Source organism: Colletotrichum acutatum, assembly GCF_030867785.1.
Source record: "Colletotrichum acutatum strain CBS 112980 chromosome Unknown BDZ83scaffold_10, whole genome shotgun sequence".
Classification (NCBI taxonomy): Eukaryota; Fungi; Ascomycota; class Sordariomycetes; order Glomerellales; family Glomerellaceae; genus Colletotrichum; species Colletotrichum acutatum.
Genome location: NW_026849004.1, coordinates 599208 through 624721, shown reverse-complemented (window position 1 = coordinate 624721; position 25514 = coordinate 599208). Strand labels below are relative to the sequence as shown.

At 50.5% G+C, this 25514-nt stretch overlaps 10 protein-coding genes across 10 annotated transcripts; 6 read left to right on the top strand and 4 right to left on the bottom strand.

The window, feature by feature from the left end:
* Nucleotides 1-1526: 1526 nt before the first annotated feature.
* On the top strand, nucleotides 1527-4148 carry BDZ83DRAFT_568126 (uncharacterized protein; the record flags this gene model as incomplete). Its single annotated transcript, XM_060504029.1, has 3 exons — nucleotides 1527-1667; nucleotides 1756-2346; nucleotides 2397-4148. The coding sequence occupies 3 exons, from the start codon at nucleotides 1527-1529 to the stop codon at nucleotides 4146-4148; spliced, it is 2484 nt and encodes an 827-aa protein (XP_060369845.1).
* Nucleotides 4149-4553: 405 nt separating this feature from the next.
* Nucleotides 4554-6323, bottom strand: BDZ83DRAFT_690757 (uncharacterized protein). The gene is made up of 3 exons (XM_060511308.1): nucleotides 5318-6323; nucleotides 5168-5249; nucleotides 4554-5093 (listed from the first exon to the last, which is right to left on the bottom strand). The coding sequence occupies exons 1-3, from the start codon at nucleotides 5847-5849 to the stop codon at nucleotides 4994-4996; spliced, it is 714 nt and encodes a 237-aa protein (XP_060369844.1). The 5' UTR covers nucleotides 5850-6323; the 3' UTR covers nucleotides 4554-4993.
* Nucleotides 6324-7106: 783 nt separating this feature from the next.
* Nucleotides 7107-9120, top strand: BDZ83DRAFT_16887 (uncharacterized protein). Its single transcript, XM_060501447.1, has one exon. It carries the CDS (start codon nucleotides 7148-7150, stop codon nucleotides 8864-8866), a length of 1719 nt encoding a protein of 572 aa, XP_060369843.1. The 5' UTR covers nucleotides 7107-7147; the 3' UTR covers nucleotides 8867-9120.
* A 62-nt stretch (nucleotides 9121-9182) lies between these two features.
* BDZ83DRAFT_604963 (uncharacterized protein) lies at nucleotides 9183-9903 on the top strand. The gene is made up of 3 exons (XM_060507301.1): nucleotides 9183-9525; nucleotides 9573-9634; nucleotides 9881-9903. The coding sequence occupies exons 1-2, from the start codon at nucleotides 9375-9377 to the stop codon at nucleotides 9587-9589; spliced, it is 168 nt and encodes a 55-aa protein (XP_060369842.1). The 5' UTR covers nucleotides 9183-9374; the 3' UTR covers nucleotides 9590-9634; nucleotides 9881-9903.
* On the bottom strand, nucleotides 9737-11040 carry BDZ83DRAFT_16891 (uncharacterized protein). Its single transcript, XM_060501448.1, has one exon. It carries the CDS (start codon nucleotides 10822-10824, stop codon nucleotides 9877-9879), a length of 948 nt encoding a protein of 315 aa, XP_060369841.1. The 5' UTR covers nucleotides 10825-11040; the 3' UTR covers nucleotides 9737-9876.
* Nucleotides 11041-12981: 1941 nt separating this feature from the next.
* BDZ83DRAFT_16845 (uncharacterized protein) lies at nucleotides 12982-14337 on the top strand. The gene has a single exon (XM_060501444.1). It carries the CDS (start codon nucleotides 13222-13224, stop codon nucleotides 14233-14235), a length of 1014 nt encoding a protein of 337 aa, XP_060369840.1. The 5' UTR covers nucleotides 12982-13221; the 3' UTR covers nucleotides 14236-14337.
* BDZ83DRAFT_16851 (uncharacterized protein) lies at nucleotides 14338-15572 on the top strand. Its single transcript, XM_060501445.1, has one exon. It carries the CDS (start codon nucleotides 14440-14442, stop codon nucleotides 15367-15369), a length of 930 nt encoding a protein of 309 aa, XP_060369839.1. The 5' UTR covers nucleotides 14338-14439; the 3' UTR covers nucleotides 15370-15572.
* A 1765-nt stretch (nucleotides 15573-17337) lies between these two features.
* BDZ83DRAFT_748162 (uncharacterized protein) lies at nucleotides 17338-17820 on the bottom strand (the record flags this gene model as incomplete). Its single annotated transcript, XM_060513573.1, has 1 exon — nucleotides 17338-17820. One exon carries the CDS (start codon nucleotides 17818-17820, stop codon nucleotides 17338-17340), a length of 483 nt encoding a protein of 160 aa, XP_060369838.1.
* A 1104-nt stretch (nucleotides 17821-18924) lies between these two features.
* BDZ83DRAFT_537678 (uncharacterized protein) lies at nucleotides 18925-19473 on the bottom strand (the record flags this gene model as incomplete). Its single annotated transcript, XM_060503374.1, has 1 exon — nucleotides 18925-19473. A coding segment is annotated over one exon (549 nt), but the record flags the coding sequence as incomplete, so codon positions are not given.
* Nucleotides 19474-23701: 4228 nt separating this feature from the next.
* BDZ83DRAFT_662542 (Haloacid dehalogenase-like hydrolase-domain-containing protein) lies at nucleotides 23702-25395 on the top strand (the record flags this gene model as incomplete). The annotated part of the gene is made up of 4 exons (XM_060511073.1): nucleotides 23702-23824; nucleotides 23896-24626; nucleotides 24687-24894; nucleotides 24952-25395. Coding segments are annotated over exons 1-4 (1446 nt in total), but the record flags the coding sequence as incomplete, so codon positions are not given.
* Between the last annotated feature and the right edge of the window lie 119 nt (nucleotides 25396-25514).

Genomic DNA, 25514 nt, shown 5'->3' with positions numbered 1-25514 from the left:
GCAAGACCTAGATTCAATGTTGCCTCTCAACAAGATGAAGACGGTCAATTTCCAATCCACACCTCCCGGATGCGATCGTGGCCGTTATATCACCTTGGGATGACTTCACATCTTGGCCGCCGTGTGACTGATGATTCAGCAGGAGAGAGCCGATTGCGATCGTCCCAAGACAATTAGCAAAGGGAAGCCCAGCTCCCGGGGGTTTAGTCGCCAATTTTCATGAGACATTGCTCAATCGAGCAAGCGGGACGCGGTTCTGACCAATCACTGAGCTTCTTTGTCGATGCAAGCCAGCGCCGAAGTATGCATCGAGGACGGCGATCCCCAAAGACAAGCCCCCGGACTTTGGGCTGATGGTGGGTAGAGGCGAGCCAGCATCGACGCTTTGCATCACCACCCTATCACTAGCATTCCCAAAATGTCACAGGGAGAAGGGACTGCATACGCAAGAATGCTCATGCCAGCGAGGAACAAGTCACATCTGGCGCCTTGCCGATCGCTTCAACGTCGACTACCTTGGGTTCCGTCACAACAGCGTTTGTGGAGACGCAGACACTGTTTGAGACCTCCAGACATCATACGTCGCCGTTGAAAGGCAAAATGATGCCTCTCGCCGCCCTTGTTTGCGAGAAGTCGGCTCACGGACGGGGAGCCTGCAGTGGCACAGCCTGGAGCTGACGGATGCTGCTGCAGCAGCGTTCCTCAGGAACAGACTCATTACGCCTGTATGCGTATGCTGCTGCACAGAGTCTGAGAAAGTCTGAAGAGACTGCCAGCGCATCAGAGCTGTGGATGACAGGCACATTCGCTTGGCCGTCCTCGAAGAAGCTGCAGACCAGGGTAGGGTCCGGACTGAGGGGTTCACCCAATGCTCTAGTGGCGGCCCGGTCTAAAACATGGCTTGGAGCTATCCCTCTGTCTCCCGCCGCGTCACTCGACACTCTTCGACAGGCAGCTCGGACCGTGGGCAAGCTGGCGGGTCTTTGCCAGGACGCAGCCCAGTCCCGGATTTTGGGTCAAGTCAGTTCTTGATCCGGGACAAGTGACATAAAGCCATCCAAACGCCCACCCGAAGACGTTTTGTAAGGTTTTCGGCGTCCATTTCCCCATCCAACCACAGCTCTCTCGCCCATCCGGACCGGCTGCTTTCGACCAGGTTCGACAAGGCCGTGGACAAGTGACGATCCCAAGTCATTGTTCACTGCTACGGGCGTACTGGGTACATCCGCTAGTTACCTCAATCCCTTCAGTGATCAACGCAGATCTGACAGGGGTTCCTGTGGACTATTGGCGGTCCGGAACACCTCCTCTGCAGTCATCGGCGCCATCCACTGCTGTCAACTCTCAATCTGAGTGAAGCTCTCTGGCCGCATCCAGCTGTGGTCTAAGGCTTCCCGTCACGGGAGCTATTCAACGATCGCCCATATCAACGTCCCTAATCCCGCGACTTGTCTCGCGCTTGAAGTTTCACCATGTACGGCCGACGAGATTCTCGAAAACGAATGTCTCTACCACCCACACGCACAATGTCAACAACGTCAACACAAGGCTGGACGCCTAAGACCCTTGGGAACCCTATTATCGAGGGGAGGATGCCTCAAAATTCAAAAGTCAAGAGGTGGGATGGAGCGGCAAGGTCTTGCGGTGATTGGGATAATCTGAGAAGAGTAAGCCAATCCTGTCCGTCGTCGTGAGAGTAGTCTACTGGCACAATGTCTCTTGACTAGAAATTGTTCGCTAACATTGTTGTCTCAGGACCCTGAATTATGGTTCCGCGGTGGAAACTGCTTCGTACACTTGTACGGCAAGGGGCAGTCCCGCAGAGGACCTGCATTCAAGGTTCCATTCGGTGCCTTGCTTTCAGCAAACTGTCATCCGTTTGTTAAGAGATTTATGGCCCGCGACATGCCTGAGACGCCAGGTTCATTTCATGACCAGTATGATGATTTGGACCGGTGGAATGCTCTCAACCCCAATGAGCGGATCGAGCTCTACATTCCAGCACCCCCAACGGCCGATAAGGAACAGGCATTTTCTTACCATCTTGCAACGAGAAACTTCTTTGCATGGATCTTTCGGCGCTCAGTGGTTGGCGAGCACCTCGGCACTGCGCTGATTGGTCTTCTCAATAGCATGGCGGAGTTCAGAGGCAACGAACAGGACAATGTGTCGGATCTCACTTCTTACCTAGATGAAGAGGGCTACTACGACATCAAGGGTCTGCCGCAACATGCACTTGCTATGCTGCATTTGGCTGAAGTCTTCCAATTGAAAGACTTGTACGTCGACGCATTCAGTCACTGTGTTGGAATGAGCGAGGAGCTCTTTTACAGTCCTGAGTATCAGGTATGTTTCGCTCAGTTCTAACGGCTGCACGTTTTACTCACAGAACATAGCATATTGGCTCAGTCTCCAAGACACTGATTCGACGGGCGCGGACTGAGATGAATTCAAGGCTTAGTCAAGCTGGTGGCATGCTTAAGAACTTCCTGGAAGAAGAGCTCTCTGAGACACATCTCGGCCTCCCAGCAGGCGGACGTGCCCACCTGGACCGATTTCGATCCTTTATCCAATCATTTTACACGACAAAGTTTGGCTACTACCCGCCATTATCCTTCGACACTCGTAGCAGCACTATTTTCGACCCTGAGATTTTCAGCACCATGTGCAAGGACTTCAAGGCCGTTTACGACTTGCTCGTAGACGAGGAGTTCACTTCAATCGAGAGCAGCCCGCTGCTGGCGCAAGGCGGGATCTGCGCCGTGCAGAGCGTTCAAGAATTCGATGAGCGATGCAACTTCAAGTCTCTGAGGCATCCGCTGCCATTACTGCCCGAGACTGCCAGCGACAAGGCATCCCGTCGCATGTCACTGCAATGGTTGGCGAACACTGCGCGAGGCGACAAGCTGAAGCCGGATCAGCGCCTACTGGCTCACAGTGCCATGATCAAGGCAATGAACATGCGTGACCCAGCACTCCTGGACAACGATTTTGTCCGCGCCTACCGGAAGTTCGAAGAGGACTCCGTGTCACCTCTTATCCGCGTCGACAAGGCCGAGAAGATCAGCCTTGTGGACGCCCGCAAGGTGCGCTGGATTCTGATTTATGCAGTCTACCAAGTGCTGCTTAGCTGCACACAGCCACCACCAGAAGTCCGCGACACTGTTGATGTGGATTATCACCTCGCAGTGTCTTGTGAGAAGCTGCCACCCTGGAAGGAGGGACGCCAACTGCAAACCCTCCTGCGCAAGCAGGCAGACATTGCAGCCGATACTAAGCGGTCGCAATCTGTCACGGACTGGGCAACGGGTTGCCATGGCACGCCATCTGTACTTGTATCGCCCACAATCGAGATTCGACCAGACGTCGACTATACTGCCAGATCCCGCCGCGACGAAGTAGCCTCCCGTCGGCAATCAACATGCGGAGTCCCAGCCGCCGCCGCCCCGGCCCGCTCACGGAGCCGGAGTCTATCCCGCAATAACCCTTTCCGACGATCTCTCAGCATTTTTCGCAAGCTGGAGGAGCAATGCGCTCCGGCACCCCGCAAGGCATCATACTGCGAGATCGTGGTCCACGGCTACGGCAACGGCACCAACGCCGTCAAGAAGTGGGAGGGCCCTCCCGCGGAGGTCTCGCCTCGGACGCATGTCGCTCCGCGCTCTTTCTCAACCTCTTCAGAGTCCAGCGGCGTCTCTGAGGCCCCCTCGATGGGTGGTCATAGTTACGCCACCGTCGACTCCACGGCGCCGCCGACCTCGCCTGATGCGCCGAGTAAGAATTGGCCGAACCAGGAGTCACCTATGCTGAGCCCTGTTCCCCTGCGTGGCCGTCGGCGCATGAGGAATGTGCTTTCCTTCGCGGGAACGCCGCCTCGTGCCAGTTCCTCGGAGTGGACGGCAAACAACCGGCGCCACAGTGTTATCGGGGGCGGCGCTGGTAGCTACGCCCACGATTACGAGGAGCTCATCAAGGAGCAGGAGGCGGACTTCCACCGTCATGAGCTGGAGCCTCTTCCCCTGCAGATCCGCAAGTCTTCGATTCCGATTCATGAGTCCCCAGTATTGGGGCAGCTGGATGTGCAGCCTGTGTGGGAGCAGTTCAAAGACCTTGGTGGTCTTACGAGCTGTTCGCCTCTGAATATCTAGACCGACCGAGTGTACTGAGTACTACTCCGGCCGGGATGTACGCATGATAGTGGCACGCTGCCACTTGTGTTGTTTTCTTTGTATGTATTGATTTGGAAATGACGAGATACCCTGTCGCACCCTCCTTATCCAGGCCTGCGCATGGCGATGATTGATACAGGCGTTGGGCTGGGAAGGAGTTAAAGCCATGCTATGGCACATTGTACAATATCCTTACTGAAAATCATGGAAAGAGATTTGATGAGAATCGTAATTTTCTTCTACTTGAACCGTGACTGAACACCACAAATGATGTCGAACAAGTCGAACCCATCTTGAACTGACACGTCTGCACACCACTACGTTACTGAACAATTCGTAACCAGGGTGGTACTGGCTGGTCTCTTAAAAGGCTGCATGCCTTCCAGTCCGCTGTTCATCTGTCAATCATGTCTTGATGTATGACGGGTGTAAGTGCTGACAGTTGTGACCTGGCTTGTCCGCCCCGTGACGTTTATGCGCATGGTACCTGCAGGATTGCAGCCATCGTGGGCGCGGATGTGCACGTGTGAAGAAATGCGCGAACCTATCGCGCGCAGCAACGAATCAGGCTCGACGCCCACTCAGGAGGGTGTAGATGGGGCTGTTGTCATATCAAACATTACTGCATATGTCCATTTATCTCTTGTACTATATTGACCCATTTGCCATCCAGTACGGTTTCCGGGCCTTCACCTACTGCTGGCGTGCTCGCGCGTCTCACAGCGCTGAATGTACAGAATCAAGACACCTTGATTACCTCGCGCGATTGCTATCACCCGAGTTTGAGAGTGCAACGGTGCGTCGCAAATACCGATCAGTGTCGATTACTCGGTCTTGGTCGTCTTTGACGCGAGGGCCAGCCCGTCGACGATTTCGCCACCCATGGATAAAATCATGTAGCCTGAGCCGAGGAGCCATGCGCCGCTATGGTTGAGGTTCAAAGTCAGCTTCCTTTCCGTATAGTGGTTCACTCCGTCTGTCCTTTGGGGAGCGCTTACTTGGGAATGATCCAGAGGAAGAGGAGGTCGAGAGGGGGGTTGTGGCCAATATTGTCGAAGCCAGAGAAGTACTCGTTCGCCCCTATCGCATCATCGCCGTTAGTAAATCATCATCCCATAGAGCCCAGGTCGCAAAGGAGTCGCGCTTACAGTACAATACCGTCTTGCTCAATGTCATAACAGCCGCGCTGAATCCAATAACAATAGCCAACGCGCCCGCCTTTCCGCCCACAACCTTCTTCAACCCAGCCGGCCCGTCAACGGCGCGTCCCCGCGAGAAGTACAGCCAGTAGTAGGCAAGATACATGACCGTCTCAACGGCATTCAGCGCGCCCTGCGCAGAGGTGAAGCCGTTGCCGGCGTTGAACGCTTTCCACCCGTACACGTGGTCGACCTCGCCGTAGAGCTTGTAGGGCGCCCAGACGGGCCAGTGGAGGTGGCCGCCGGGCATCGTCCAGGGGCGGAGGAGAACATAGCCCGTGTCCCAGATGACGAGGGGCAGAGAGACGAGGAGCCAGAAACAGGTGAGGGAGGTTGGCGCGTGGGACCAGCCTTGCGGGGTAGATTTGTTTTCCGGGCGGGCTGTGGCGGCGTTTACAACGGCACGGGCTGTGGAGGGGATGCTTGGGGAGGCATCGGGGCCGGTTGAGAGGGCGCGGGAGGAGGATCGTGTTGAGACCATCTTGTTGGCTGCGCTGGGTCTTTGGATTTGGGTGGTTCGCGATGTGAGGGTATCGTGGAGGAGGAAGAGTTGGCCCGGTATGGTCCGTCGAGTCGTTGACGCGTTGTTTAGCGAGTTGTGTGTGTGTGTGTATGTCTCTTCGTGTACGTGTTGTTGTCGTCGAGAAGTAGTGGGAGGGAAGCTTCGGAAAGGTTAATTGGACCAAGAAGGACAAGGACAGGTAAAGCAACGGGGACCAAGTCAATTAGACTGCCCGTCCCACTATCCCAGGGACCTGTTCACAAATGGTCAGGGACCACAGAATACCTAGGTGATCCGTGCCGTTACACTCCACACAGGAACCGACCGGCAGTCCTGGGACTCGAGGCTTGAGCAACGGTGGGTGGCACCCGAATACGACAGACGTGCTGTTGTGTCGCGACTCGCAAACCTTCTTTGGCCCCTCGGTGCGGACTTGTGCAGTCTTCCCGAAACGGTTCGCGCCTTCGCAGTACGTACTCCGTGGAGGGGCAGCGGTGCGATTAGTCAACCCGAGTGCCGCGTCTCCACATCTTCGACGGATACCCGTTGATCCGTGCTTCTCTAGCGAATTGCGGGGGAGGGGCAAGCATTTCAGGATACCTTGCAAAAGGAAACATCGCGAAGGGTTGGTCATTCTATTGTTGCTTTGAAAGGTTGGTTCTTGAACTTGAAGCAGCTAATATGCCCATCAAGAGGAGGAAGTCGTAATTCTGATAGATAAATAGCGTGCCTGGGCCTGTCTTCGTCCCTCCATGCGATCACATTGACCCTGCGACTTACCCCCGTGCCTCGTTTAATGGGCTCCCCAAGACATCAGCAAAGTAATATCTGTAGAGAGAGAAGTTGAGTGAAAGCTGGTCTTCGTTGTTCCTAGATAATCCTGGGATCAACTGAGAAAACGTCAATTGTGAGCACAAAATGGCACCTCCGAGCCCATGCCTAAAATGGTTGGCCTGAGCACCGGCGTGCCTATCGTCTCCTATGAGCACGAGTGTGCTCTCTCCTGAGTGGGTTGCAGCAAGGTGCATAACGCGTGACAAGTCTCACAATCTGATTGCTCCGCAGGGAGGGGCTGATAATTTGAACATTGCAAAAAGAAAGAAGGCATCTTTCCTTAGTTCGCCCAATCCACCAACTTAGATGGTACCGAGTAAGGTACCTTACCTTAGGTACCTTACCTTAGGTACCTTTAAAAGGGTGTGCAATTCCTTCGACAAGCAACTTGCAACCGCTACTCACCATCATATCAGTCACTTACTCTTGGAATCACGAGCACAATGGATCGCTACCACTATCGCCTACCTACGCCGACTGCAGAAGATGTATCGCTTTCGAAGTCTACGTCAGAATCAACCAAACATAGGATTCAGTCTTCAAAAATATACAAATCAAACACGAAGAAAGAAAATGTCAGGGAGAATCCGACAATGAGCTTTAACTGTGACATGCCAGGTTGCAACGAGAAGTTTACTCGACAAGACAATCTCAGAAGGCACAGGCAGAATCGTCACCTGGAGGCAACGCTCGAACAGACATCAAGCCTCCACAGGTCAGAGCCACTGAGTCGCCATGATCTTGACCGTCTCGAGACTGCCGACACAAAGGTTATGCATCAGGACCTCTTCATTGATTCTTGGATTCCGTTCTCTGAGTCGGAACTCGCGCGATTCCAAACGCTTCAGCTTTCTGACCTTGAATCACACGAGGCTGGATACATGCGCCCACGGAATAACCGAGATTTTGCCGGCTCTTCATCTAGAGCGCCGTATTGGGCACCCTGGAGACTTCCAACGGTTCCCGCTTCGCATCGTATCATAAACGAATTGGTGTTGAAGGCTCTGCAAGAGCTGGAGATAAGGTTGGAACTCACTCAGTATCAGAAGACTACGGGCCAGACAGGAGGAAAAGCACCTGCCAGAAAACGTGGACGTGAATCTAGAGAATCGCAGCAGCAGCCTTCCACCAAACGGCAAGCAGGTTCTAAGAATCGGCGAGATGACCCCGATGGAAACGATTGCCTGAGCGATGACAACTTTGATAACTCCGACCCCGAAGACAAAAAGGACCGTAGTGATGGAGATGATACGGAACACGAATATCTTGCCTGTCCTCTCTATCGAAAGGACCCGCGTAGGTACGCAGCCTGTGCCAAATGTCGACTCCGGCGCATTAGAGATGTGAAGCAGCACATGAGGAGAAGACACAGAAGACCAGAGTTTTACTGTCCGACATGTTGGGAAACGTACTCGGGCCCCGACGAGCGCGATACACACCTCATGGATCGCTCTTGTAATGCACCGGAAGAGTCAGGCCCACCATGGATTACACAGGAACAAGACACCCAGCTGGAGGGAAGAGTTCCAAATAGGACGACCGTGGAGCAGTGGTACACGGTGTGGGATATTGTCTGTCCGGGGCAGACACGCCCGAACCCGCCATTTTGTTTTCTTGGCAAGATGATCGAGGATATCAGCACCTTGCGGCGAGAGCTTTGGGAAGAATCGGGCCGTGAAATCGTCGAAGAACTTGTCACCCAGCGAGAAGCTACGCTCCGGGAGCCTCTGAGTACGGAGAATAGGCGTCTACTCCAGAGATGCATCATAGACGCTGTGCGTTATGTACTAGAGCATCCCGACGTCACGCGAGCAGGAAAGGTTCGATGGAATCAGGGCGATGGTCAATCTGAAGTAGCTTCAGTACCTCATTCCCCGGGCCGGGCTCATGGCGCTCCTGAAGATGACCCCGAGGGAATTCAGCAGCAAACATTTGAGACGCAAGACGACTTAATCCAGGATGGTCACGCTTTCATTCCGACCCAGGGATTGCAGTTCGGCGGGACGCAGCTGGGCGAGTTGGACTTGATGTCTTGGTGGGACTCGCAAACATTTCTAGGAATCGATGCAGGCGACCTGAATTTCCTTGACGCGTTTCAGCCATCATTTTGTGAGGGACATGAAATCGCTTTCGACTTCACAGGCGGTCCAACCAGTGCATGAAGCCGTTAACATTTAGCCGCTTTTTGGTCCGCCATTCATTTGCACGCTGTTGCTAGGTAGCTCTTCTTGAGCATGCTAGCTGGCCCATGTTGCAGTCGCTCTTGTTGTGATGTCGACGAGGAGGGAAAGGTAAAGTGATTACATTGAAGAGATACAGATCATACGCCTGCGGTGACTATCTGACTGGAAAGGCGCAAGTAAACGTACCACATGGAGTAGGTCATGTTGGTGACCAAGGATAAACATTCGGAGCCGGCAGTGGTGTTTGGAAGCCCCTCAAGACTGGACTCTGGGGACATTTCCCTGCCCATGGCTCAAAAAAAGTGCGCGTTTCGCGTTCCTAAGCGAATTGCCGGGTGGGAAGGAACGAAGAGAGAAGGAGGGACGGGAAGGGAGAAGAGATTAAACGATAGTTAGACCCAAAAGAGTCTTTCCGTGTGGTTCAGAAAAGATTCAGACGAGACAGACTCAAATAGACGTTGCACGTATTTCCAGCAAACTTCAAAATATGATCCAACCAGCTGTAAAACGCACATCAAATATCCGAATCATGTTTCCAACAACCTCTTCAACCTTACGATGTGCCTCAGTCTTTTCAGGGAGCTTCCCGTGCAAAGCTGCAAATCAATTGAACGGGCCTACGGTTGCTTTCCCTTTGGCTGATTCAATTAAGCATTATGTGGGAAGGGACGAGCTAGTTACATACATCAAAAAGAGAAGTGAACTCTAAGAAACGCATTTGGGCCACTTTCTCATGTCTGAATTGAACTGAAAAAGTTCATGTTTGTGAGCCGCTGGAGCTATATAGAAAACAGTGGAGGTTTAGGAGGGGTTGAACCATATCAGCCCGTCAACTTCATGGTTGCCATGAAGTCACCTCGAAGACTTAAAAAGCACCTCGGTTTCAATCATCTAGTAATGTTTCAGCAACTCCCCGCAGCGACAGCAAATAATATTGTAATCCAATCTAATAATCGTGAATTATTGATTAGAAAATATTGTGCTTACATTTACCTTTTCTTCCTCGCACTTCTGCGCGATCTCTCGTTCTTCTTTTTTGAAGTTGGTCTCGCGTTGCCTGGGCTCTCGGCCTTTAACGAACATACCATTGTGTCACTAGCCTGCAATCTCTCCGAGTCGAAAAAATGGGTTGAGGCTGTCTCAAACGCAGAAGCGGAACCGGGAGCAGACGTTGGAACGCTAGGTTGTGCAATAGAGACATATCTTCCATCGGTATTGCCTCGGGGGACACTGACTTTTGCGAGCTCGCCCAGCAGCCGCAAAAGGTCGTCTTTCACCGGTGTCTCTGACTCAGAATGCGAAATTTGTTCCGATAACTCTGCATTCGTTATCGATCCCATCGAGAATGGAGCGTTACCGAGGGAAAACATAACCTTGTCGATATTCTTCTCCCACAACTCGCACACGGTCGAAATCACCTCCTCAACATCGCTCTTAAGAAATGGCGAGGCAGGAGTCGGCTGCCCAGGAAACAGAATTTTCCAGATGCTGTACCAGGAATGATCTTCATCCCTCGGGTTTATCCTCTGCTGAAGCACGCTGACCTGATCCTCGGAGAAGCCCTCCTCGATTCCAGCAGACTGGGAATTACCGGTCCCAGCTTGGCACTGCTGAGAATTTCTGGCATGATCCCTAAACTTCTCCTTGTCCTTGAATCCCTCATAGCAGCCTCTGCAGTGAAAGCGATGTTTGCGAAGAAGATGTTGCTTCACGTCCTTCACCCGCTTGAGATGGAAGTGAGCACAGCGAAGATGCCTGACCCGATCAAACGTATAGAAGGGACAGGCGAGTCTCTTACTAGCCGGCGCATCTGCCTCGTCGTCTTCTGTTTCTTCTTTTGCATCTTCTAACTCATCGGAAGCAGTATTATCCCCTCTCGGCCGACCTGAGATTGTACCCTTGGTTATTTGGGATCTCACGCGCTTAGGGTTTCCCATTCTCGTGGCGTTGGATGTCGGAGCAGAAGCCGGTCGGATTGTCTCGTTGTAATGGATATCGGTGCTCGACCCAAGGGGGAGGGGTTTTTGGCCATTGATAAGCCGCGATGGCAGTGGTGTCAAGCTGGCTAGATCTGAGCTTGGTTCCGAGAAGGGTTGTGTGGTTGTGCCTGAGATGTGTCAGCCCAACCTATGAACAGAGTTCACGACGATCCATACCCCAAATTGGACTTTGCGACATTGAGAACGGACAGATTTGTCCACCAAAACCGAGGTCTTGAGTTTCTCTAGGTCCAACAGGGACACTACCGAGTACGGTTGAGGGAGATAGCTGGGTGAGAGAAGGGTCGATCGACACAAGCTCTGGTATTTCCCAGTCGTCTTGAGATTGACTTTGGGATTGCGGTTCTTCTCCCTGCACTTAGTGGATGTTACATGCTCGTGTTTGACTGAAGATTCTCACCAGAAAATACAACAGCTTGATCGCCATCCTGAGGCAGCCACGGGTCGTCCCAGCATTGCTCGTCCGGGTAGAGAATCTCGACATACGGACCGGATAGCTGAGAGTTCTCTTCAGATACGTAGTTGGCAAATGGTGTATCTTGGAAATTCATCGCCATATTGAAGTCCAGAGGCTGCTGATTGTGTAGGGAGGCTATTAAGAACTTGAAGTCACAGAACAGATATACGATCTGAGAGATGCCAGCGATGGTGTGCGAATGCAGGGGACTTATAGCCAGCCCTCGTGTGCAATTGGCCCTACCTTGAGATTCTGACGCGTGTGATCCTAAGACCACACCCAATAGCGCCTATCGGAGCATAAGTAGACAGCCTGAATTACTATCTAGCACAAACGACGAATCGGGTTGGGACACGGCTATCGGCCGAGGGGTGAGCTAAATGAGTCTACACAGCCCGGGCAAATTTGGGGACGATTTTGTATCCTGCTGTGCGTGCGTGTACAGTACTCAGTTAGTGGACTACGGTAGGGGCATGGCAGTTGTTACTCGTTCATCGGCGAACCAGCACTAAAGCTTCAACTGACACAAGGGAAGACCGAAACAAATATTCGCTATATTGTAGGCTATACGCGCACATGGTACCATTCTCACTTCCTCGTCGCCTGCTCCCAAGCCCGATCGAAGTCTTTGATCCCTAAATATCCTTCCTGCCTTCTGCCACTTGTCTGTTTGAGGCCGTAAGCTGCAAGTGGATTTGGTGGTTCCTCCTTCATCCACGCCTCGAGTCTGGTGGTTCGCATAGGCTGTTGGTCGTGCCTGCCCGACCTGCTGAACAATGAGCATGACGGAAGTGGTGTGGGGGAGGGCCCGAATTGGTATTGACACCCACATCATGTTTTCTGTGTAGAGGGATTGTGCCTCGTAGGTCGGCATTTTGACTGGTTTTGTCATTGACTGTATCTTCAAAAATCAGAAGATCCGCGCTTGACACAATATTTAATTACGATACCTTTTCGAGGAGGAATACATCAAGATGCTTGACGATAGCTAGTGCTTCAGTCCCATGGACTCTTTCGCATCTTTTCTATCTTCTCTCAAGTTGTCTACATACGAGTTCTGCTATACCTGCGCATTTCCCTCCACCAACGCGCAGCACTCTTTTGCGCATTTGGAAGCGACTTCTCGAGCAGCTGCGCTTATTCGCAAAATGGCAGACCTGCGAGCCATTTTTTGCTTTGCGAACAGGGAGAATGGTTCGCATCACGGGGGGCGTGGACCAAAACGAGGCGTGCCTTTACGATAAACTGGCTTGCGCATACCAACGTCGTGAAAACGAGCAGTTGCGCGTTTTGAGAGGTAAAGTAGGTAGCCCACAACGCGCAGTTGCTCACAACTGACGTAGGTGGTGTGGAAGGTGGCTTGCAACACTACCGGCTGTCAATCCCCGGAGACTCATTGGCGTAAGGCAACCTCTCGCCTTTCACATGGGTAAAGGTCTCGGGTGGCTTAGTATCTCAAAACTTGAAGCAATGGCTTAATGGGCTGGCAAATCACAAGACGAGCTCTCTGACCAAGCTAGGGAGGTAAAATTTCGTTGGTTGAGAGATTGGGAGAAGGCATGAGGCGGAATCATTGCTGGCCAGCTCGACAGATCTGGGGCAGGAAATATGACTGTGAGTATGCCCTGGCAAGCATGTAAAAGGCAGTGCGACGACGAAATCCATCAATTGCTAGCTAGCTGGCCGGGTTGAACGAGAGGGCGAAGGCACACGCTTGAGAAGAGCCGCACCAGGGCTGTCAGCGGGCGGGAAAGCTGCGCCAGCGGAGACTCATCAAGAAGAAGATGGGAAGGCAGCCGCACTAAAAGCAGAGGCGGTGGGAGGTTCAAGACGATTATGGGAAGGCTACCCATTCTCGTTCAATCTTCTTCAGGTAGATGCAGTCACTGTGTTCTCTCCTCCTGTCCAATCTTTCTTCCTTTCTTTCACAACTGCACAAATCAAAGCAAAGACAATCCGCTCTACCTACATGTATTGAACCGTTTGCAATCCAACGCCTTGGAAGCCTCACGTTTCGGTTTCAATTATCTCTGTCGATGAACTCGCTACTGAGGCTTTCAAGTGGGTTAACATTCTCCCCGGACCCTGTGGCCAACCGGATACCAATCAGCTTGGGCCACACAGCGGGTTGCACGCTCGCCGACGTTTGTTCTACCGCAGCCGACACCCTGCGGAACTGTACGCCTTTGTTCGATTCATTGTTTGGTTCTATTTCAAGCTCGCCTCACGTCTATTTTACCCACGTCCAACTTTGTTCTACTGGCAACGCGATATTGCAACTCCCTTTCGATCATCTCGGCTCCCCTCTAGTACAACATACATGCTCTCGATGGCTAGTAGTAGTCTTTGAACACGACGACATTAAGCAGCGCCATGGCTTTCTCAATTTTCTTGCGACCTGTGGCACTGGTCTTTACCTCCTCAAGCCCGTCGCTGCCGCTCTGTTCGCTGACTGGGCGCCGACCACGCCTTGCTACATACAAAGTCGGAGACCCTTGATCAGCGAAAGTCCATTTCTCTCTTGGCTCCCATTCAAAACCATCCTCGCTCGTCCGCCGATCCCCCAACTCCTTCGAAAATGGATCACCAACATAGAGCACCACATTGTGCAGCTTGGAGCGCGGCGACGAATTCATCGGAACAGTACAGTAGGCAGCGGCAGTGGTAGCGCGGAAACCTCAAAAGGCGCTGGAGCGAACAAGCGTCGGAAAACAGACCCCAGGCCGAACGGTAACTCTCCTCCCAGCAATAACGGCCACTCGAATAACGATTCCGGCGGGGAGCACCCAAGTATCGATGCCAAACCGGATAAGAAGAGAATCCTCGCATGCCACTTCTATGCACACGACCCCAATGCACACGGCGACTGTCAGGGCTACCATTTCGTGTAGGCGAAAGACGTCAAAAGACATCTCACGGAACCCGACAGAGGCGATCACTATCCTCTAATACATTGTGTCATTTGCCACGCCGTTTTCCCGTCACATGCCGAGCTCACTGTCCATGCGAGGGCTCAAACATGCGATTCTCCGCCACCTGGGTCCAACATACATGACTCTCGTCTTAATCAAGACCAGGCACATGAAATTGCATCGATGACGAAGCTGCGAGCTGAGTCTCAATCGGAGTTCTGGTTCAGGATCTGGGAAGTTGCCTTTCCTGACGAACCGAGACCTTTGTCGCCCTACAGAGACGACGTCCAAAGGCTTGCTTACAGGCAACAAGTAGAGCCCAGAATGGCCGAAACAACATGGCGAATCGGGAGACAGCACGGGGTAGAGGATCATGTCATCGAACAGTTGGTGCGAGGGATCACTGACAGCTTTAATGCGGTCCAGACAACGTCGCATTCTCCAGTTGAGCACTTCGACCCTTCGCCCAATGCCCCCGGAATTCACGAGCAACCAGCCTCTTCTTCATCACAACAACTAAGGCCGGCCTCTCCTTCTCTCTTGGCCCAAAGTCAGGCGTTGGTCGTCAGCACTGCGTCTATCACAAACCCCATTCTTTCCCATACGCAAGCATCGATGACACCAAATCCAGTTAACGTTGGTGAATTGCACCCTCACCCGACTTCGAGCACTCTGCACAATACATTTCGCCCCAATTCACAGAGACCATATTCCCAAGCTCTCACAGCAAACAACTCGGCATTACCGGCACAGAATAGAGTTATTGCTCCATCAATCTTAAATTCCCCGGCTTATCCGTACCCATCCGTACCTTATATGAACGAGCAGTCTCCCTTCTCAATGAATACCGCATTCACCGCGAACTATCTTCTTCAACACCCATACGGCAGCAGTCATGGTTTATCAAATGAGTATTTTTCAGGACAAGGGCCCGGCAACAACTCCGCGGTTTCTGATGACACTTGGGTGTTGGCAGGGCTTGGGGATGATCTTGCGTCATTTACCAACATGCCTGGTAATGATGCAGTGCAAACCACAAGCAATCTCCTTCCGCCAGAACTAAGGCATTGCGAATGCGAAACTGGATCAACGTGCCCGCGACATTCGGGCTAGGACCTGATCTTTGGCATCTTGTTTTTTTCCCTTTTCTTTTGCTTTCATAGTGCTTTCACTGCTGGCCTCAAGTTCAAAGGTGGTAAAATTGATCGGGAAAGGCTACGGGGGAGTTGGTCAGGTTTTCAAAGGTGCACTGGCGTTGCAATTCCTTCATGAGGCTCAGGACTGGAGTCAGGAACGAACTTCGGACCTTTATAGAAGCTTTGTCAAGCCTCGCATAGTAGTTGTGTTATATAACGTGTATTATTTCGACAGAACATCGGCAGAATTGGAGGCTATTGACATATTGTATCATGTTGTTGATCGATCAAATTTGCGAGGTGTCTTGGAGTTATCATATCAAGTGCTGAATAGCGCCAGTACACTCTACATTCGCTCCTTGATACTTAGGGCAATTGCGAATCACGCATTATTCCTCAGCTTCTTATAATTACCGCCCAAAATTTGCTGTTCATACCTAATCAAAATACTCGAAAAGGGATCAGCGTTAAAGAAAACTTGAATGTAGTGTACCGACATCATTCAGCACTCGATGGGGTACACTCGTCGTCCCGACAGCGTCAGATCTCTCGAAGAGCAATTGCCCTGCCGCTCTTAGTCCATGCCTTTGCGTATATGTGCCTGTTCAACCTAGCGCAGTCATCTAGGTAAGCTGACTCTGGTGTAGTACCTCTCGAACAAGAAGCAGCTATCTTACCAGCATCTTGCTAGCCGATGGCCATATGGGCATAATTATCATTAGACATACTGTATTGTATAGTATGCAACTAAAAGCGGCTCAAACAGTAGGTAAGACTGAACCATTACTATCATCTAGTACTGGTGGTGCAGTTGCAGAACGTCACGCATGGTTTAAGGAGCGCTCGGGGTACAGTTCAAAAGTTCAATAGTGCCCGTAACAAACATCTCTCCATTGCGTTCATTTGAACCGCCTGCTCGGTACTGGACCTTGGATTATCTGAAATTGTCATCATTTTCTCAAGTTTGTCCCATTTGTCTATTACTGCTACATCTAGCGCCTTGATACCATCCCAGGAGGCGGCAACATAGAGTACGACAAACGTAAAAGGCAAGGGGTTCGTAGTAAAATTCCGGCTCCAACCTATCGCCAACCTGTCTGCACTCTGCACGACGTCTTTGCAATTATCTATGCTATCTCATGGCATCACAAGAAGCCGAGTTTGCTGCCTAATCAATATACTCCATGATCTACCCAGTCAGGCGTCTAGTCCATAAAACCGAGAAGGATGAAGACCAAGCTTCTTCCACCACATAATGCGGTATAGAGTCATGGACTAGAGATCTTGTTGAGAAGTGTAAGCAGACATTGAATATAGAGGGGATCCAGTGATTAATATGGAGTAGAATCGAAGACCACAAGAGCAGACACCACTTTGACCGTCATGGACTGTCTAACCCATCAGCGGGTTTAAATTTAATATTTCGCTCATAGTCAACTGCCCCTGGTTGTATGTGGTACTAGATCTAGTCAACATAGCTTGTCTGCACGCCCCTCGATAACAAGTCGCTTGCATTTTCTCTAACCCTCGGAAGAATGTGCCCATATCCTTCACCATCTTGTTCAACAAAATCCAGCTAGGGACAAAAGTATGCCAAGTCAGGACTCAGACTGTCGACGCTATTTGAAGTCTCCCTTCACGAGCAGAATGAAACACATTTTCAATCTACGAATGTTGAAGCTTATCTCTTATGGCCATCAGAGGAGTGGATTCTGGTACGTGAAATGTGTCTCAGCGGAAGTGAATCTGCTCACAAGTGCGACCAAACCAAGGTCACAGTCCAAAATTGCAGGATTTCGTATTACATGAAGCAGTTCCTAGGGACTTCGGAAACCCATGGGCCAGACAACGCCTTAAACCTGTTTCTTCACCACTCCATCACCACTTCTGCCTGCTGCAGCACCCTCCATCTCACAGGACTCAAGTATTTGCGGAGTAATCTGGACTAGGGGGCAGTCCTCAGAATATCATCAACGAAAGTGTTGATAGCCTCGCTAAGCACCATCGAGCGAAGTTCCGTGGCACACTTTTCCACTTCTTCAATGTATCCAGTTGAGTCTTTGAGCTCTTCAACAGAGTTTCTGATCCAAGCCAATCCTCTAGTCTTATACCAAGCTCTGAAGTTACATATCTCAGCACCAATCGTGTCGTTCAAGAGCCCAGACTTTGGCTTTCGGTGCTGTTTGGGGAACATAATACGCCATATCGCGAACCATTGATATTTGCCACCTGATATATCTTGAGTGCGTTGAATGAGATCCTCTTGGTCCTGCGTGACACCTAGGAAAGTCGGGTATTCTTTTAAGCTGCATTCGCGTTTGAGAATGTGTTCGTCTCGCCCAGTAGCAGACACAAATGTCTGGATACAAATCGGGCAGTGGTAGGGCACGCGGTGTGACCTCCAAAGGTGGCCTCGCACATCTGACATTGTGCTCAAAGCATCGTCTCGCAGACAATTCAGATGCTCCCAAGGGTTGTTGACGAAGAAGGGACACGCAAAGTCTGTCGATTGGGTGATGTTGCGTCTTCGTTTTGTCACATGTGTCTCATGTCGACGTGAGCCGATTGACTCTTTCTTCTTGTTGCCTCTGGCTTTCTGCCTTTCTAATTTCCTAGTGTTGATTTGGCGAGCTTTACGGAAACTTCGAACAGCTTGCCTAGCTAGATGCCTTGCGAGGGTCGTGTAACTAAGGTTTCCTGTCTGAGGAGGGGAAATTCCGTCCTCTGAAGTAGCTGTCATTTCAATGGAACTGACTGCGCTCCCAGAGATGGCTTCATCGGAGGCTTCGGCAATTTTACCATCAGGAGATGAAGGTTTTGCAGTCGCTTCTTTGGTGAAAAACATAGAAGTATTGTAATCACTTTCTTCCACTAACATCTGGTCTGATTCCTGGTGGAATGAACCAAAGCGACCCGAGCTTGCCCAAGACTCCCCTACATGCACCCAATCAGTATCATTCCCTTCGGGTAAAGGACTATTGATAAATGAGCGTGGCTGTGGAGAGTGCTGGAAAGTCGATGGGTCATTCGCCGCGAAGCAGTTGTCATCTGGTGACACACAGCATGAATCGCTCGTCTCTACTAGTTCGTTATTGCTGCTGTCAGACTCCTTTTGTCGAGACGCTAGGTTCCATTGAGGGGGTGTATGTGCTGGATATTGATCATTGGAAGTCTCGGCGGTGCTGACATCGCCTGCTTCGACAATGAGCCGCTTGAATTTGACAGACTCGTCTGCCAATACCATCTGCGTCATACTTGAGAACACACGGTGGTAAGTCCCATATGGACCTTTGCGAATTAATATACCGCATCGTTTAGCATGACTGTGCTCCTTCTGTTGCATCCCAAGGTCGAGAAATAAATCCCCATTCTGCTCTAGGCATTTGCCTCGGATCAAAACGCCTCGGCTGGTCAATGTGGCGAATCCATCCAGATGGAATGGGGCAGAAGCAAGCTCTGTTTGACCGAATGACCTGAATTCTTCGACCGACCTAGCAAAGATGCCTCTTGAGAGTGTGTCGTCCAAGCTCGTCCAGGCGAATAAAGTCATGTCGCTGGTCGTTCTTAGAATCTCTTCCTGAAGACGCCGAAAAGCGCTTTCTTCACCCTCACCGTACGCAATCGGCATGCGAATACCGAAGATGCCAAGAAGGGCGTATGATAAATCCTCTGCACGGGGTGAAATTCTGCCTCCTCCCCATGACATTTTCCGTGCAATCGAAATCTCGTGAACGCTCTTGTGTTTGGCTAGGACATCGCCATCGATGCCGATGACCCGCGAAAGCAAGGACGAGAATCCTTCTGAAGAAGTATCACCTCGAAGATGCCACCTTGAGTCATAGAAGCAGATCCTTGAGGCAAATACAAGCTCTTGGAGACTCCAGACCCGAGACCAGTATCGAGATAGCCTCCACGTTTCCTCGTCAGGTTGAGAGGTCCCGCAGGGAAGATCAGGGAGGTAGACCAAGCAGAGAGCCGCAGATTGAAAATATTTCCAGCCAGAATTAATGGCTTCAGATACCTCCGACCTCGAGTCCCTGTTAACGCATAGCGATTCAATCCATATATAGTTTAATCCATTATGCAGAGCAAGATGACAGGCTTTATCGATGATCGCTTGTTGGCTCAACCCTTGCACGGCGGCCGAGTCAAACGGATGCAATCCGTCGTGCCCAGGAGCGGAGTACGAATCAGAGAGGGTGGCGTATGGGAACTGTGGAGGAAATTCAACAGACTGTAGCGTCCGGCTGATGGCACTGAGAAGCTTCATTTTGGTAGGTGGCGATGATGACGGGCTCAAAGGGTGATGTAGATGTCTGAGTGTGTGTCGCGGAAGTAAATGGGAGTGGGGTCGGCTTTAAAGGCGTCAGATTGTGTCGCTTCCAGACAGCTGATCCTGTGCACAATGGTGCACGGCAAGGTGGACTAATGATGTAGCCCAACGGGACGCCATGGCAATACGGCGCGGGTGGTTCGCTCGAAGTGAGAGCTAGGCCACCTCAGCCTGCTTCAGATCTTTGGAGAACCTCAAAGACGTAACATTGATGTTTTTGGAATGCCTCGTCTGGACCCTGGCGCGCGATTCTTGGGGAGCCTGTTTGAGATTTTCTCAATCTCCAAGGCAGCAGGCAGATAATAGATGCCTACTTGAGCTAGCTTCGAAGGCTGGCTGCACCATCTGCACACTTATTTGACTCGCTAAGAGCATTACCTGGATAGAATTATACCATTAACTCAACTTCTCACATGCGTTCTCTTAAGGTATCGATTTGGTCAGTATCTGAGTTTATATATCAAGCCTTGACAATCTGCGTGGAAGGCTAAGTTTTCCCCGCCGCTTCGTTGTGGCCGTCTGCCAGGTATCTTCCTAGATAATGACAGCACAGACCTCTGCCGCCAGTTACCTACTATGAGTCACGATGGAACTCTTCAGAAGCACGCGATCGAGGAATGTCGACTTTCATCATGTGATTTCTTCAAAAAGCCACTCTCTCTAATGCATATCAAGAGCCATGCGTGTTGCTGAGGTAGAGATTTGGCCTTTTAGTTATCACATCTGTCGTCATTGACGTGCATGATCTCCTTTCGGATTCCGATGGAATCACGCTGAAGGCATAACCCCCAGAGTCCCCGACTTACTTACAGTCAATAGTCGATCCAGCGTGAAGTGAAATCTTCTTAAACCTAGACCGTGGTCTACTTCTCACTAGACGACTGGCTAGGTCGTAGATGAAATGACATCCCTTCAACTACGTGACAGCGACGGTCCATGCTCGTTTGGAGTGATACTGCGAGAGAAGAATTCACATCATGTAATTGCACATGTACATATATATACACATGTATATCTCTGATTCTCGTCATATGACATGTATGCGGTTCAAAACTTTGGGAACGAGCACAGATGCAGGAATGCGAGAGATGTATGTATCGACATCAACACATCGTTGACGGGATGAGCACTTGCGTATGTAGAGTTTGGGACGTATGCATGAATTTGGTTTAGACGGAAGTTTGGCGACTTGTAAGACCCAAAGCAATGATGTGATGTGCGAAACCAGAAATTCATAGACATTTGCGCAGTAATTGGTACCGTAGCTGCAGCTCTGGCCATTAGTTTCTCTTCAATCAGCGACGCTACACCGAGGTAAGGTGGGCCGTCAGGGAAACGAGCTTGTTCGAACCTTCAGAAAGGAAAACATGCAAGGGCCCATTAAATCAAGGACACAATATGCCAATAGTATTGATGCTATGGGCGCAGATGTATTCATAACGCGTGCACTCTTGTGCGGATGGACCGGGATGCCTGCTCACACCGAAGGTCTCATGATGCGGCCCCCTCCGTGGGTAGCCGGATGTCCCACCTCATACTTCTCCAGCCCCCATCTGCCTGAACCAGATGATCAAGAACGATTGTTTTGTGCACATCAAGCTACGTAAGCTGGCCCGAGACTGACGCCTTATGGAATAGGTGATCGGAGCTGGAAGCCTAGGACAGATAGATTTGCTAGGCAATGCTGAAGATGGAGAAAATGGTCCTACATCAAGTGAGGTCCTCTCCATGGTGGTTTCCAGCAAGGTACCAGTAATCCTCACGCTCTGAAATCCATCACCGTATAGTGGATTTCAGTCGATGTATTGTTAAAGTACACATCGATACGGATCAACAACTTTCAAGATCGAATGATCGATGACATATCTCGCAATCAATTTACCTGTGGACTTGTTCACCCAAGACGCTAGCACACATCACATATGCATCTGCGTCTCCAAGCGGAGGCTGATGCGACGTCACTACCAAGTTGATGTGCATAGGTTTATTAGTTTTTCAGTGCCGTTGCGAGCAGTTAAGCATGTTTCCGGCCAGGAAAGTTCAGATATACCCAAGAAAAAGTGAGAAAAGTTGGGGTTCGAAGGCCCCGGGCTCGCTGTTATCAATTGCGACAACAGCGCAACTGAGTGAGAAGTTGTACATGGCGATCCAATTCATATATATCACACAAAACAGGGTCTAACTAAACGAAATTGACCCTCGAGAAATGGCGTATGTCTTCTGAAAATTCCCGGGGTTTTGTGGAATTGTTATGTCCCCGTAATCTAGGACCTAGGTCACAAACGTACCTCGGTAGTGCTGGTGACATTGATTAGACGAACCATTTGAATGACACTTTTTCTTCCCAGCGCCATGATATTATATACCAAGGATTTCAGATGCTAAAATCCCTCGATCTCACATGAGAATTGTAGATTCCTGCAGTTGTGTTCAGGCTTTAGCTGCTGAAATAGCACTCAACATTTAGCAAGTAGGTGGCCAATTGCCGCGAAGTAATTATGAGTCACAAGTGGAATGATATGATGAAAACTACAGCATGTGTCAAAGCGCCAGGGCCAAAGCAATAAGGCACCACTTATCCAATTATCATAGGCGTCTAGCATGCAGGGAGGGTGGGCTTCCCCTCCCCGACTACCTCAAACTTGCGGACGAGCTCCGAGACTCCTCATCGCATCGAGGTTACTACCTCTAAGAAATATGTGCAGTGCCGCACATGTGTTTATATGACTGTAGCCTACCTTATTGTAATTTCAAGAATCATAGTCTTAGCAGCTCCTGTTGATGATTGATATATCATCTGGTTCAGAGTTCCTTCATTTCATGTTACGGTCGTCCTGCATCAACATCAAGGAAGATATATTGTAGATCCATGTGGCACGCACGTTTCCCGCAGATAACATCCATTCACTGAAACCACGCAGGATGCGGCCTGGATAGAATGCGACCAACAGAGCTTGAGATCGAGTAGTGGCGCAATTTCGTGGAACCAATACCTTCTCCTGAAGAGTCTAGCTGAACAGGCAGTCCATATGTGCTAGCATGTTGGAGCTTCTTTACTGAAACGACTGGCTGATTCTAAGGCATAATAACAGGCAATCTTGACGCTACCTTTTCTTTAGCCCCATGAATGGCACATTCCTAACCTTCTGAGAGGATTCATGTGCCTGTAGGTAGTGTTGGCATATTTGCGAAGCATGATCAGCTTTTCTCGGGGATTGTCACCATGTTCTGTCGAAGTCTCTTCATCGATTAAGCCTAGGTAAGATCCTTCGACTTGGGTGGAAGGTAAAAATGCATTGCAGGCGAGTGCTTCATCCATAGCAATTGCCAAGCAAGCCAGGGAGGATCAGTTAGCTTCATTTCATTGATTGCAGAACTCTCTGCAACTCTCTGTCACTATCTGGAAGTAATGAAACCCCTCCCAAACAAGAATCAGATGTGAACATCATTCTTGTCTTGAGCCAAACATGTGATGCGCTTCGAAGTTCCAGGAATATTTCCCTCCTTTCCCCCAAGCTCAAAATCGGCCCTTTCACTGATCATATCCCGGCAGAATCAAAAATTTTACTGCATCTCTCAGTTTAAATCGATGGCGAGATGAACCCCGATTCATTGATCTGCCAGCCCACATCATGTCAGACCAAACGTAGGATTGAACGTGAGCTTACGTTAGATCCTCGACTTGGCGCGCAGCCTTTGAGGAAAGATCGCTCAGGCTGGCTCGTAAGCTCAGTGACGAAATTTTGACAGGGGAGTATTGAAGAAAGCTATGCAGGAACTTTTGGCAAGATCCTCCCAATGTTTGAAATAGCCTGGACGATCTCTGTTAATTGACTGATACAGAACAACGATGCTCAAGCACTAAACTTGCCCAATCATGATGTCTGGTTTCTAGAGTGGGTAATTCACGTCGAAGAGTATATATATTTCAATGATAGTGCCATCTAGTTGTTTTTCCCTTTCTCCTTAAACCACTCGTCTTCCTGGAGAATACCCTATTTTCTTTATGCGCTTCTAGTCCCTAATCTTGGTCACCATGGCTAAGTTGCATCACTCGTCGCCTATCCCAATTTCCCAAAGCATTAATGGCGTACCCGAGGTATGTTAACAATGGGAAACATCATGGGGTATGTCAAGAGTGGTTTGCTAACTCAGCACTGGCTGTGCTAGCAGGGTGGTGGGAATGGAAGACCTACTGCGTTGATGCTGGACATTGGCGGAGTTTTCTGCAACTTCTCCGCCGTCCCGGATGCTCCAATTCCAACGAAAGTATTCAAGCGCGTTCTTGAATCATCTGAGTGGCACAGCTTGGAGGCAGGCAAGTCGACGGAATCAGAGGTGTTTGCGGCCTTAAAGGAGAGATTCGCACTTGCGGAGGGCGCCCTACAACAAACCATCCATGCAGTATCGTCGACCTTGACACTCAACGAAGACTTTGTTGCAGCTATCAGAAATCTCAAAAAGGACTCGGGCGGCCAACTCCGCGTGATTGCTGCGACCAACATGTCTACCGAAAGCTATGACATAGTTCGCTCCAAGGTTGGAAGCTGGGATATCTTTGATGATGTCTACACTTCAGCCAGCCTGGGTGTACGAAAGCCGGAGCAAGACTTTTTTGATCGAGCTCTCAAAGCTGCGGGGCTAGATGCAAAATCAACTGTGTTTGTTGACGATCGACCGGAGAATGTCATCTGCGCCCAATGCCGTGGGATGCAAGGAGTCCTGTTTGATAACACGGTTAGGGTGATCCAGAAGCTGAACAACTTCTTTGGTGATCCCGTTGAGCGTGGTAAATCTTGGCTCCGAGCTCACGCAAAGGACATGTGGTGTGTATCCAACACTGGTGTTCAGATTCGGGAGCAGTTTCAGCAGCTTCTTTTGTTGCATTGGACGAATGACTGGTGAGTAATCAACCCAGACAATGTGTTGGCCTGAGATACTAACTACTTTACCTCTCTTAGGGGACTTGTCGATATCGCCCAACTGAATCCCCCTTCAGGCCAATGGAACTGCTTTTCTTACGGACCTCCAGTGCTGACAACAGAAGTCTTTCCCGAGGACCTCGACACTACCTCTATCGCTCTTCTCACGCTTGATGTTGATTTCGATGTCAAGCAGAAGGCTATGGATAATATTTTCCAATTTCTGAATCCAGACGGACTGGCATATGTAGGTTGGGCCCCTTGGATGTACTCTTGAAACCAACTCAGATCTGATTATGTTCAGTGTTACTTCGACCCAGGCAGGCCGAGGCTTGATCCTTTTATCTCAGCCAATGTGCTGCGAGTTTTCTACGCCAGCGGACGAGGCAATCAACTCCAGCCCGCGCTCCACTTCATGGAGGATATGCTCCGCACAGGCGCTTTTGAGCATGGAACTCGCTACTACCACCTGCCGGACTTCCTGCTCTACTATCTCAGTGAACTATGTTCCAAGAACCCTGATGCCGATGAACTTGAAAGCTTGCGTCAGCTACTCTGTCAGCGGTTGAAAGCGCGCATGGGATCTACAAACGATGCGTCAAGTGTCGGGCTCCGTCTGCTTGCTTCGAACAACATGCGCCTGACCAACACACCGGACATAAAGGTCTTACTGGACTTGCAGAGAAGCGATGGTAGCTGGATGGGATACTTGTATCGGTATGGGTTTTCTGGGATTCTGATTGGAAGCGAAGGGGCCATTACTGCTTTGGCAGTGAAAGCCTTGCAGGGCGTCTATCGTGACATGCAGTGATGCGAGGAGAATATACACCAGGGCGAAACACATTTCCAGCATATTTCATCATTCGA